Here is a 13609-nt window from a genome sequence, read left to right as displayed (position 1 = left end):
TGGATACATTGCTTGAGCCCAGAAGTTTGAGACCTGCCTGGGCAACATGGTGAAACCCCATCTCTACAAAAAGTAATAAAAAATTAGCCAGGCATAGTGGCAAATGCCTTTTGTCCCAGCTGCTTTGGAGGCTTGAGGTGGGAGGATTGCTTGGGCCCAGAAGGCTGAGGTTGTGGTGAGCCAAGATTGTACCACTGCACTTCAGCCTGAGCGACAGAGCGGGACCCTGTCTTAGAAATTAAAAAAACAGAATGTAAATTCTAATTAAAGAATTCTATATATAAAATACAAACATCCTTTTTTCTGTATATAGAATATAAACATACTTTTTTCAAGTCTGTTAATGATGAAAAAATTTCAAACACATACAAAAGGATGTACAGTAGCCTAATGAGCCCCCATGAACTCATCAACCAATCTCAATTGTTGTCAACTGTGGCCAATTTTGTTTTACTCATTTCCCTCATTACCTATTATTTTGAAGCAAATCCCAGCCATCATTTAATCCATAAATACTCCAGCAAAAATAGATTTTTTTTTTTTTGAGACAGAGCCTCACTCTGTTGCCCAAGCTGAAGTGCAGTGGCGTGATCTCAGCTCACTGCAACCTCCGCCTCCCATTCAAGCAATTCTCCTGCCTCAGCCTCCCAGCTATGCCCAGATAATTTTTGTAGTTTTAGTAGAGACGGGGTTTCGCCATGTTGGCCAGGCCAGTCTCAAACTCCTGACCTCAGGTGATCCACCCCACTCCGCCTCCCAAAGTCCAGGGATTACAAGCATGAGCCACTGCACCTGGCCAAAAATAGACTTTTAAAATCTCAATAAAATATCATCTTCCATAGCAGAAATTCAATTCAGTGCTGTAAACATTGTTTTGTACCTTCTATATATATAAGGTAGGCATGTACTATAGAGATTATCAAAATGGGAAAGAAATTGGCACTCCCCTGAACATGCAGTGTAATACAGATGGGGGAAGATAAGACAAATATTCATTAATTTGGTCTTCTTCCACGATACCAAGAATTGTTAAAGCATTAAAAAGTCAGATTTTTGTAATGCTTCATAAAATGGGCATTTTTTGTTTCTAACCATATTAACTGATATGAGTTATAAAGAAAATTTTTAATCCTTTGATGTTACTATGGTTACAAAAACATGAGATTGAAAATGGTGTTAAATATTTTAAGTATTTAAATTTCATTTAATAATTTGTTAATGCTTTTCCTTGTATATATACAGATTCAAAGATTGATTTTATATATTGCCACAGTGACCTCTTGTGGGGGAAACATTTATCTCATACATTTTATTAACTCTAAATCATTCTGCAAATAGGTTTCAGACTGAAATTCAAACGGTGAATAAACAGTTCCCATGTGAGCCATTCAAATTTTTGGAGCCAACTCTAAGACTAGAATATTGTGAAGCATTGGCTATGCTTAGGGAAGCTGGAGTCGAAATGGGAGATGAAGACGATCTGAGGTTTGTTTTTGTGATTTTTTTTAACTTTAAGTTCCAGGATACATGTGCAGATTTGTTACATAGGTAAACTTCTGTCATGGGGCTTTGTTGTATGAATTATTTCATCATCCAGACCTAGTACCCATTAGTTGTTTTTAATTTGGTGCCCTCTCTTTTTAAATTAATTAATTAATTATTTTAAATTTTGTTTTAAGTTCTGGGATACATGTGCTGAACGTGCAGGTTTGTTACATAGGCGTACATGTGCCATGGTGGTTTGCCGCACCTATTGACTCGTCCTCTAAGTTGTCTTTGTGATTTTTAAAACCTTAGTAATTTGGTTTAAGGTAAGAGAGAATGAAAGTATTAATAAATGATTTCTTTTCCCTGATACACTTAAATTTTATTAACTTAGTATACAGTATGATGCTGTTTTATATAATGTGTGATCTGAAATAAAAATGTTTACTATAGTTTGCCTAAGTTTTCACAATTTTGTTTAAAACACCATTTTTCATTCTTTTCCCCTCATGTTTGTAACTCTTTAGAGTATAGGGAATTTTGCCTGTGATTTTATCTTCTAATATGTTACCTCTCTTTCCAGATTAGTGGTATTAAAGAAGGTAGACAGCAGTCTAAATCTATCCCCACCTGGAATTGGGGTATAAACTGTTAACATCTCCAAAAGTTATAAATGTCAATATTGCTTATATAGTATCATATGTCCTATATTATGTATAGTATTATCTAAATTCAGATCATACAACTTAGAGTTTTGAAACAAATTATGTAGTTTAATAAAGATTGAGGCTGGGTGTGGTGGCTCACTCCTGTAATCCCAGTACTTTGAGAGGCTGAGGCAGGAGGATCATTTGAGGCCAGGATTTCGGGACCAGCCTGGACAACACAGAGAGATTCTGTCTCTACAAAAAAAAAAATTAAAATTTAGCTGAACATGGTGGCACACTCTTGTAGTTCCAGCTAGTCTGGAGACTGAGGTAGTTGGATCACTTGTGCCCAGGAGTATCAAGGCTATAGTAACCCATGATCATGCCACTGTACTCCAGTCTGGGTGACAGAATGAAACCCTCTCTGTAAAAAATAAATAAATAAAACATGTAAAGGTTGAAAATTTCTATCTACTTATATTTTATTCAAGGCTTCCTGGAATGATTTCTTTAAACCATTACAATACATATGTATTTAGGAGGGAAAGGAAATGACTATTGTCACTTTTTAGGGTTTTTCAAAAAAATACCCAAAACCATTTATTTTTGTTTAACAACAACAAAAAAATGCTTTAAACATTGCCTGCATTGCCAGATGACATTTTAAAGCAAAATAAAAATCCTATAAGCTTGAGTAGTATTTTTTCAAGTATTTTAGAAATTGTTCTTACATAAGATAGAAGCTAGAGTAGCTACCTCTTGGCTATAAAAATTTAGTATGTTTGTATAAACACTATTTTAAAACCTTGGATAATACTGATTTTTATTTCATAAACTATTGATAAAGAGTACCAAAAAGGGAAGACCATTTCATGGCAAGACTAGCCCATATTGGTATAGCGAGCTTTTGTTATGTATAATTGTAGGAAATTATTTCATCTGTGATATTTCTGAATCAATGAATTGCTAAATTCTGTATATGGCTTTAATTAAATATTTGCAAAACATCTGCTAAGCACTGAGTCACTGTACCAAGATAAGTGATTTTCAGTAGTACTTGCCTTTTAAGAAAAGAACAGAATAGACAACTGCATGTTTTGGACAAATTTTGTAATCACTTGAGAAACTCAAATAGAAGAAGTTCCTTATTAACGTTTATAATTTGCCGTTTGATCTTCAAACACTGATTTCACTCTTCTTTTTCAGTACACCAAATGAAAAGCTGTTGGGTCATTTGGTAAAGGAAAAGGTAGGATTGTTTATGCTGGATTTCTTTCTCTAATTTTGAAATGTCTCTTGGGACTAAAGAACAATTGCAGAGGGGATTGAGCTTACCTGGAGTAGTATGATTCTGGAATAAATAAAAACTAAGAGGGACAATGTTAAAAAATTTTTTTCTTAGAAAAAAGAAATATTCAGACAGTCTGCCTTTCTCCCAGATGATTTGATTAACTCAGTATTTAATATTTCTACAAAGTTGTTCTGAAGTGTCTCTAAAAGTGATGCCTATGTCAAATTAGTTAGAAATGACCTCCAAATTAGTTGAAATTATTTAGAAATGATCTTTCCTGTGTACCCTGTTGTCTCATGAGACTTAAAGATGAATGAGCTTCCTCTCTGCCTCATATGTAATAGCTACTTTCCAATCTCATCAAGACTCCAAAGAGGATAAAAGCTAAACTTAGTATGATCTTTTTTAAAATTTTAAGATAATGGTATAATGTAAAGGAAAAAGTCCTTGAGCTCCTCCTGCTGGTTGCACTTGAAACTGTTAAACTGACTAGAGTAAACTGGTATTTCTGAAACCATTTTAAGTTTATACCTTGAAAATGCTATTTCAGCAGAGCTAATTCCAGTTTATCAACTGTCAACATCCTCATCTCAAGTTTTAGCAAAAATGTTGAAAGTCAAAAACTGTTGAAATGTAATTTATGTCTTTTTAATTAAATCTAGGTCACATAGTAAGCATTCTCTACAAACAAGTTTTGTAATTTCAAGTTAATATCATTTATTTCTTTCAGTTGTAGCATTCATTTGAAGAAAACTACCAAAATCTAAATTGTTGGGAAAATAATCCAGGTTTTCCATGATTAATATTGTAAAATACATCAAATTTTCCCAAAGTAATTCATAGACATAATATAGTTTCTGTAAAAACGAAAAGGATTTCAGACAATTATTTGAATTATAAAATGCATCATAATATTTAAATCGTAGGCCTGGCACAGTCGCTCATGCCTGTAATTCTAGCACTTTGGGAGGCTGAGGTAGGAGATCACTTGAGGCCAGGAGTTCAAGACCAGCCTGGGCAAACATAGCAAGCTTCCATCTCTACAAAAAATTTCAAAAATTAGCCAGGCTTCTGCGTAAGCCATGATCGCACCACTGCCCTGCAGCCTTAGTAACAGAGCAAGACCCTGTCTCTTTAAAAATAAATAAATAAATAAAACTATGATGGAGTAATAAGCAGTGCCTAAAAATTAGGTATCGGAAGAATTTATGATACCATGGCAAAATGCTATAGGATAAAAATGTTACTTGAAAAAAAGCAAGATATTCATTGTATACACAATATAATTAGAGTAAATTTGAAGAACAAAAATTTTTTCTTAAAAAAGTTAATTACCAAAATGTTAGCCATCTTATGTTTTTAAAATGTGTTTTAATTTTATTTATTCTTTTTATAGTATGATACAGATTTTTATATTCTTGATAAATATCCATTGGCTGTAAGACCTTTCTATACCATGCCTGACCCAAGAAATCCTGTAAGTAATTTGGTTTTAAATAACCTATTTTGGAGAAGAAGGGAAATTTTATTGTCACTATGTCAGATTATATAATGGGAATATTCTAGCAAATTAATTTTAAAAACCTATGTTAAAATCATTTTCCTCGGTCATTTGTCTGAAGATTTATGAAGAAGAAAGGCTATGTTGGAAACATGCTCAGTGCTGCAAAGTGAAACTAGCACTTAGGCAAAAGTTTTCTCAGCAAGGCAATTTACTTCTGCAGAAGGATACTAACTGAGTCAATCATGATCACAAAAGCACCCTGAACAAAGGAGGGAACAGGTGTTTATCTCTAATGCAGCTCCTATCTTTGTGTCACTCACCCATGAGCTGGGGTCAGACTGCACAATCTAAACTGACCCGATTGGCTATTTGTGAATATTTGCCCAAATAAGGAAGGGAAGGGGAATGTGAGTTACAGTGGTGAGACATGAGGTTTCAGAGGGAGGAATGGGTTCAGGTAACCAAGGGAACAGATGTGAGTTTTTTTATTAGAACTGGTGGGAAGGTTGTTTACAATAGCTAGGGACAAGGAGGGATGGAGAACAAGGAAGTTGAGTTTGAGAACAAAGAACAAAGAAGTTAACAGGCTAAACCTCTGAAGAGGAATTTACTGTATCCTACAGCTATGTAAATGATAAATAGTACTACTAGATTTGCATACTTTAGCAAAACATCCTATCATTGATCTTAAACTGGGAATTCACATTGTATCCTGGGAGTTAATCTAAGTAATGTCTTATGGTCTTCTACTGTTTTTCCATTGCAGTGGTTTCTAAACTTTACAGTGTGCCAGAATCACCTGGATGACTTTTTAAAACAGATTGCTGGGGCGCACCCAGAATTTCTCATTAGTTGCTTTGGAGTGGGAGCCTGATAATTTACAGGCCTCACTCCAGACCAACTAACGAATTTCTGGTAATACTGAAGCTACTAGTTGCGGAGTCACACTTTGAGAACCACTGGTTTATCGAAAGATGGGATTAAAGTAAAAATAATAATTTAAAGACTCACACGTATTGATAACTTGAAGTTCCGAAAGTCATTCCAAAATCATATCATGCTTAAAAACATCTCAGATGATAAAGTGAAATAAGGATCAGCACTGCTTCTTAAAAATTAGATGTGGTGCTCTGATTTGTTATTAGGGGGTGTGGGAGGAGAGCACAAAGTCTGATAGAAACAAAGAAAAAGTTATTATTCAGCCCTCAGTAGTTTAATTCTACTTTAGAAAACAAGGTTGCATTGTTAATTGTAGGAAAAAATGAACTTGTTCTTCATGCAGCAGAGATTTTTTTCTGTATATGTGTAATAGAAATAGGATAGTAGTCATTTAAAGAGTGGTGTTTTTTTTCTCTTGCAGAAACAGTCCAACTCTTATGATATGTTCATGAGAGGAGAAGAAATATTGTCAGGAGCTCAAAGAATACATGATCCTCAGCTGCTAACAGAGAGAGCTTTACATCATGGAATTGGTAAACACTTAAAATAATTTAGGATAGTGTATAGTCTGAAAATAACACATTGTAAACATTTTAAAGACTTCTCGGCCTTTTAAAAATCTCCATTGAACAGTAATTTCTTTTGTGATTTTTTTTAAATAAATAAGATAAATTATATTTTGTTTTGTTTTGTGTCTTTTTGTAGATTTGGAGAAAATTAAGGCTTACATTGATTCCTTCCGCTTTGGAGCTCCTCCTCATGCTGGCGGAGGCATTGGTAATATTCTGTTATTGCTTATAAATAAGCTCATAAGTTCTAAGTATAATATACATTTCAATTACAAGAATTTTTTAAAATGAATCATAACTCAAGTGAAAATTTGATTTCCAAGAAACAAATGGACAGCTAACATGTGTGTTTTAAAATATTATTGTCATAAAGTTGTAGCCATTTTTTTTCTCTCAGAGTTTAGAAGCCAAATGTCTTTTAAGTGGGGTATCCTGTTTTCTCTCTTTTACTGTGAGTTCATTCGCATTAACCCAAATTAAAACTCTACCTTAAAATAGCTCAAAGAGTTACTAAGTGTTTTTATTGAAACATAGCACTTCATTGGCTTTAAGAACACTTCTACAGTATAAGGGACTGCTCTGCAATATATTTTTTTTTTTTTGGAACAGAGTTTCGCTCTTGTTGCCCAGGCTGGAGTGCAGTGGTGCGATCTCACAACCTCTGCCTCCCAGGTTCAAGTGATCCTCCTGCCTCAGCCTCCTGAGTAGCTGCAATTACAGGCATGTGCCATCACACCCAGCTAATTTTGTATTTTTAGTAGAGATGGTGTTTCTCCATGTGGTCAGGCTGGTCTCAAACTCCCAACCTCGGATGATCTGCCCACCTTGGCCTCCCAAAGTGCTGGGATTATAGGCATGAGCCAGCAAGCCCAGCCTGCTCTGCAATTTAAAATGAGTAAATATTTAACTCACCTTTGGATGTCCATACCAAACACTCTTAAAAAGAATTTTAAATGTATAGTTTTATTGAAGTTTTTGTTTGTTGTTTGGGGGTTTTTTGGAAAATACAATATGTACTTACAAAATTTTCAAATTGAAATTGGTAGGAGGACAGTCTTTTCAACAGATATTAAAGAGAAAACTGATGTCCATTTGCAAAAGATTGAAATTAGACCCTTACCTAACATCATATACAAAAATTAACTCAAAATGGATCAAAAGCCTAAATGTAAAACCCATGTACAAATGGCCAATAGGTATATGAAAAAATGCTCACCATCAATAAACATTAGGGAAATATAAATTAAAACCTCAATGAGATAACCACTTCACACCTGTGGCTACTAGCAAAATGATAATGGATAATTGTTGGTGAGGATGTGGAGAAAAGGGAATCCTTGTTTGTAAACAGTTGATGGGAATTTAAAATTGGTACAGCCATTATGAAAAACAGTATGGACATTCTTCTAAACATTACACATACAATTGCCGTATGATCCAGCAATCCCATTTCTGGTTTTATATACAAAGGTAAATGAAATCAGTATATTTAAGAGATTTGTGCACTCTCATGTTCAATGCAACATTATTTACAATAGCCAAGATATAGAAATGACCTTAGTGTCCATCAGTGGATGAATGGATAAAGAAAATGTAGTATGGATTGAGTATCCCTTATCCAAAATGCTTGGGACCAGAAGCATGTCTGATTTTGGATTGTTTCAGATTTTACAATATTTGCATTGTGCTTATTGGTTGAACATCCCAAATCTAGGAATCTGAAATGCTTCAATGAGCATTTTTATTTTTAGCCTTTTCATTTGTGTTTTTGAGTATCATGTTGGCACTCAGAAAGTCTCAGATTTTGGAGCATTTTGGATGTTCGTATTAGGAATATAGAACCTGTTTTATCTATACAATGAAATAATACTCTGCCTTTAAAAAGAAGGAAATCTTGTCATTTGTAGCAATATGGATGAACCTAGAGGACATCATACTAAACAGATTAGCAAATAAGGCACAGGAAGACAAATACTACGTGATCTCACATATATATGGTACCTTTTAAAAGTTGAAACCATAGACAAAGAGTAGACTGGTTGTTGGAATGAGGAGAAGTTGGTCAAAGGATAGAAAGATTCAGTTAGGATGAATAAGTTCTGCAGATCCAGTTGTACAACATGGTGACTACAGGTAATAATGTATGCTTGAAAATTGCTAAAAGTAGATTTTAAATGTTCTTTCCGTTAAAAAAAATAGGTATGCAAGATGATAGATACGTTCATTAGCTTGATTTAATCATGTCACAGTGTATCAGAGTGTAACATAGTACACTGTAAATACATAAAATTTTTGTCAATTATAACTCAAAGCTGGGCACAACTTTAAAAATAAATAGCACCAGTTAAGGTCATTATATATGGGTTTTGTTGTTGTTGTTGTTGTTGTTTTTAATTTTATTTTAAGTTCCAAGATACATGTGCAGGATGTGCAGGTTTCTTACATAGATAAATGTGGGCCATGGTGGCTTCCTGCATCTGCCAACCCATCACCCATGTATTAAGTCCTGCATTCATTGTTCTTTTCCCTAATGCTTTCCCCTACCCCACCATCCCTGAAAGGCCCCAGTGTGTGTGCTTTACCTCTATGTGTTCTCATTGTTCAGCTCCCACTTACAAGTGAGAATATACAGTGTTTGGTTTTCTGTTCCTGCATTAGTTTGCTGAGAATAATGGCTTCCAGCTTCATCCATGTCCCTACAAAGGACATGATCTTGTTCCTTTTTATGACTGCATAATATTTCGTGGTATATATGTACTACATTTTCTTTAATCTATCATTGATGGGCATTTGGGTTGATTCCATGTCTTTGCTATTGTGAATTGTGCTGCAGTGAACATACACGTGCATGTATTGTTAATATTCAGAATCCACAAAGAACTTAAACAAATGTACAAGAAAAAAGCAAAACAAACAATTCCATTAAACAGTGGGCAAACGACATGAACAGACACTTCTCAAAAGAAGACATTTATTTATGCAGCCAACAAACATAGGAAGAAAAGCTCAATGTCACTGATCATTAGAGAAATGCAAATCAGTGAGATACCATCTCACACCAGTCAGAATGGCAATTATTAAAAAGTGGAGAAACAACAGATGCTGACAGGATTGCGGAGAAATAGGAATGCTTTTACACTGTTGATAGTAATGTAAATTTCAACCATTGTGAAAGACAGTATGGCAATTCCTCAAAGATTTAGAACCAGAAATACCATTTGACCAAGCAATCCCATTACTGGGTATATATCCAAAGGAATATAAACATGATTTTTTTTTAAGAGAGTTATAGAGGTGAATGATAGTGATGGTTGCACAACACTGTGAGTGTATTTGGTACTAGTAAACTGTATACTTAAAAATGGTTCAGATGGTAAATTGTATGTTATATGTATTTTAACGCTATTTTTTAAATTGGAGGGGGAAAAGGAGAATAGTACATATTTGCCTCCCTACAGGAAACCATTGTTTCTAGTTTTCAGTTACCTTTGCAAAGATATCTTTGCATATATGAAAAGACACATACATACACATTACAAATTATAGCATACTATTATATATAAACCATTTAGTACCTTGCATTTTTTACTTAATGTATCTTTTCTAAAATATGAGCCCAGATAGAGAAGAAATACTTTAATGTATCTTGTGTTGTTTCTTATCAATACCTAAAGAGCTTTTTTATTCTTTTTACATCTCTACATAGAATCCATTAAAAGGAGGAACCATAATCTTGTTAACTACCTTTCTATTGGTGGACTTGTAGGTTGTTACCATCCTTTTGTTACTACAAACTATACTACATTGAATATATAGTAGTGTTTGGGTTTTTTTTTTTTCTTTTAAAAAGAAATAAGAGACCGAGGTGGTCGGATCACCTGAAGTCAGGAGTTCGAGACCAGCCTGTCCAACATGGCAAAACATCGTCTCTTCTAAAAATACAAAAATTAGCCAGGTGTAGTGGTACATGCCTATAATCCCAGCTACTCAGGAGGCTAAGGCAGGAGAATTGCTTGAGCCCAGGAGGCAGAGGTTTCAGTGAGCTTAGATCACTCCACTGCACTCCAGCCTGGACAAAAGATTGAGCTCAAGCAGTCCTCCCACCTCAGCCTCTGAAAGTCCTTGGACCACAGGTGTGAGCCACTGCACCCAGCCAGAATATATAGTTTTAGTTTTAATGGAAAATTTAGGACTGTTTCCTCTTAATCATTAATGTGCATTTTGCATAAATATTTTACAGATTTCTGTGACTGATAATGTAAAATTTTAACCTTAATTATGAAGAGGGAAACTTGAATGGTTATCAATATCACTTGTTTTTTGATAATTGTATTTTGAGAGAAAGTTAAGATATGGTGGGGTTTTTAAGATCAGTCTTATATCACCATAATACAAGGCTCAAATTTCCAACTGCTATTGGTAAATAATAGCAATAAAAATATTATCAATTGGGCTCAGTGGCTCACTCCTGTAATCCCATGGGAGGCCAAGGCAGGCGGATCACTTAAGGTCAGGAGTTCAAGACCGGCCTGGCCAACATGATGAAACTCCATATCTACTAAAAATACAAAAATTAACCAGGCATGGCAGCGGGCACCTGTTATCCCATCTTCTTGGGAGACAGGAAAATCTGTTGACCCCAGGAGGTGGAGGTTGCATTGAGCAGAGATCACATCACTGTACTCCAGCCTGGGAAACAGAGGAAAACTTTGTCTCCAAATAAAAAGTTCTCTTATTTGTATTTACAATAGTCCTTTAAAAATTCAAAATTATAAGTAATTACTATATAAAAATATTGTTTGGCCTTTCTTTGTGTGATATGTTAATCTTATAAAACTTTAGTGAAATAGATAATATGCATACAAGTGTCATTTGCTGGTTCTGCTCTGCTTCTTAGGTGGTACTTGGTCTTAATTTTTTTCAGTGATATAGTATTTAAGCCATATGCCAAAATCAGTTTCTTTTTTACAGTCAAAACACTTAGTTTAATAATGTACTCCAGAGCTTTTTATGGTAGGGGCCACCATGTTAAATGTCTATAGAATTACAGTAAATTTTCTAGTACTTGCTTAAGCAAGTTTATGGCTCTCATCCTCATTGCCTAGACTGTATAATCAAGAGTCTGGTATCTTTTGAAAGATTCAAGCTTATAAAGTCTTTTGTTTTTTCTTATTGTTTAAATCATAGATTTTGTTCATTTGTATAGATTTTTGTGGTTCACCTTTTAGACTCCATACCACTTAAGGATATATTACTTAGTCATTTTCATTTATAGCAGCATCTTTATTTCTGAATCAATGCTCAAAACAATTTTCAATAAACCCAAAATAATAGGAGTCATTCTCTTTCCTAACAGGGAAAAGTATTTACTTTAACAATTATATTTATGTTAGTAGTTCTAAGTATGACCCTGAGAGATTTTTAAAAAGAAATTAACGATTATTTTTGTCTTCCCAGGGTTGGAACGAGTGACTATGCTGTTTCTGGGATTGCATAATGTTCGTCAGACTTCCATGTTCCCTCGTGATCCCAAACGACTCACTCCTTGAAGCCACACTTTGCCAGTGAACTCCAGTGTGGATGACAGAGCGTGACCCTGCCTCAAAAAAGAAAGAAAGAAAGCCACATTTACTCTTCCCAGTAACCTGCTATTGCACAGGCTGTACTTTAGGTACTTAAAATATGCACTAGAATAAATTTGCAAGACCCTAAAGTATCACTGTTATTTTTGGAGTAATTCAGTATAGTTTCGTTTAAAAGAGAGAAGATTTTTATAACTTCAGACATGCATCAGTAGGAAATACTTGAGAAATTCATATGGTTATGTTAAAAATTCATATTCTGTTACTGCAGTAAATGGTAACAAGAGTTTTAAACAGTTAAGATTGTACAATTTTTTTTCTTTATATTACAAGGACCCCAGTGTTAATGTCTTAGATTTTCAGTATTTGAACTAATTTTTAAATTCTGACATTGAGATAAGAATAATTCAGGTAGTATCTGAAATTTTAATGAATGTGTAATTGGCATATCATGGAAAATTAGCCAGAAAGTAACAGTTCTTAAAAGTTATGCCTAGAAATTATGTAAAGCAGGCGAAAATGCTGGTTAGAAAGTATTCAGTGTAATATTGTATTAAATTGTTAAGTTCTAAACTTGAATTTCAATAAAATTTTAAAGCTAATTATAGTTTGTTTTTGTGTAACTTTGTGGCCATCTGATTTTATAACTGGTGCTAGGCATTTATAATTTGGGAAAATTAAAAATACACAACTGGTTTATATAAATAAATGAAGACTAATATGTTCTCATCATGTATTCATTTCAAGACACTGGTTTCGATGGGTATAGGGATAGAGCTTTTAAAGCTGACAGCTTGGGTCAGTTAACAGAGTTCATTTCACATGGGTTAAAATCTATTGCAGAATTTTGTTTCATTTTAACTGGAACTGGTACTGATATTTAGTGAACATCACTAAAATACAGTCCCAATTTATCCATCAAAAAATTTCTATGTAAGAATTACGATTACAAACACTTTTTCTCTGAATTATTGCAAATGTTGATGCTAATGTTAATTTTACATTAACCACAAATATTAGGCAGGAACAAAATATAACACAGATATTTTGGTACAGGAAGAGAAAAAATAATATGCAGAAAAATAGGAGGGTCAGAAAGGTGGGAAGTTACCCACAAACATCTGTTCATTATTTTTGAAAGTTAAAGGGAGTGTTTACCATCTAGATTATGCAATCTTTGAAAGTAATGATTCAGTTCTTATATTTTTCTTTCATATTCTACCAGAATACCTTAAATATAGTAGGCACCCCAAAAATATTTCATAATTTAATCCACAGCAAGAATAAAATCCATTAGTGTGTAATTGCGAGGCCCTGAAATAGTGTAATAATATTGGCCCTAGAGCTGTTCTTCTCAATTTCATGTAATTAGAGCATGTTTCAAAATAAATGGTTTGTAAAGTCTTAGAATGATATAATCTTTTATTGTGAAGTATTTCAAAGATGCTGACCAAATTAGAACGTGATTAAGGCCAGGCGCAGTGGCTCACGCCTGTAATCCCAGCACTTCGGGAGGCCAAGGTAGGCAGATTACCAGGTCAGGAGATCAAAACCATCCTGGCCAACATGGTGAAACCCCATCTCTACTAAAA

The 13609-nt window shown here is 34.2% G+C and overlaps 1 protein-coding gene across 2 annotated transcripts in view; it reads left to right on the top strand.

The window, feature by feature from the left end:
• The window catches only part of DARS1 (aspartyl-tRNA synthetase 1), an 80134-nt gene extending 67512 nt beyond the window's left edge, over positions 1-12622 (top strand). For both annotated transcript variants that reach the window (XM_017514694.2, XM_037733512.1), the window contains exons 11-16: positions 1339-1485; positions 3339-3381; positions 4820-4900; positions 6288-6399; positions 6572-6643; positions 11893-12622. In XM_017514694.2, coding sequence (XP_017370183.1) covers positions 1339-1485; positions 3339-3381; positions 4820-4900; positions 6288-6399; positions 6572-6643; positions 11893-11984 — 547 coding nt within the window. In that variant the 3' untranslated portion in view covers positions 11985-12622. The remainder of the gene's footprint in view (positions 1-1338; positions 1486-3338; positions 3382-4819; positions 4901-6287; positions 6400-6571; positions 6644-11892) is intronic.
• The last annotated feature ends 987 nt before the right edge of the window (positions 12623-13609 follow it).

This window comes from Cebus imitator, unplaced genomic scaffold (genome assembly GCF_001604975.1).
Source record: "Cebus imitator isolate Cc_AM_T3 unplaced genomic scaffold, Cebus_imitator-1.0 Scaffold534, whole genome shotgun sequence".
NCBI lineage: Eukaryota > Metazoa > Chordata > Mammalia > Primates > Cebidae > Cebus > Cebus imitator.
This window is presented reverse-complemented; position numbering and strand designations above follow the sequence as displayed.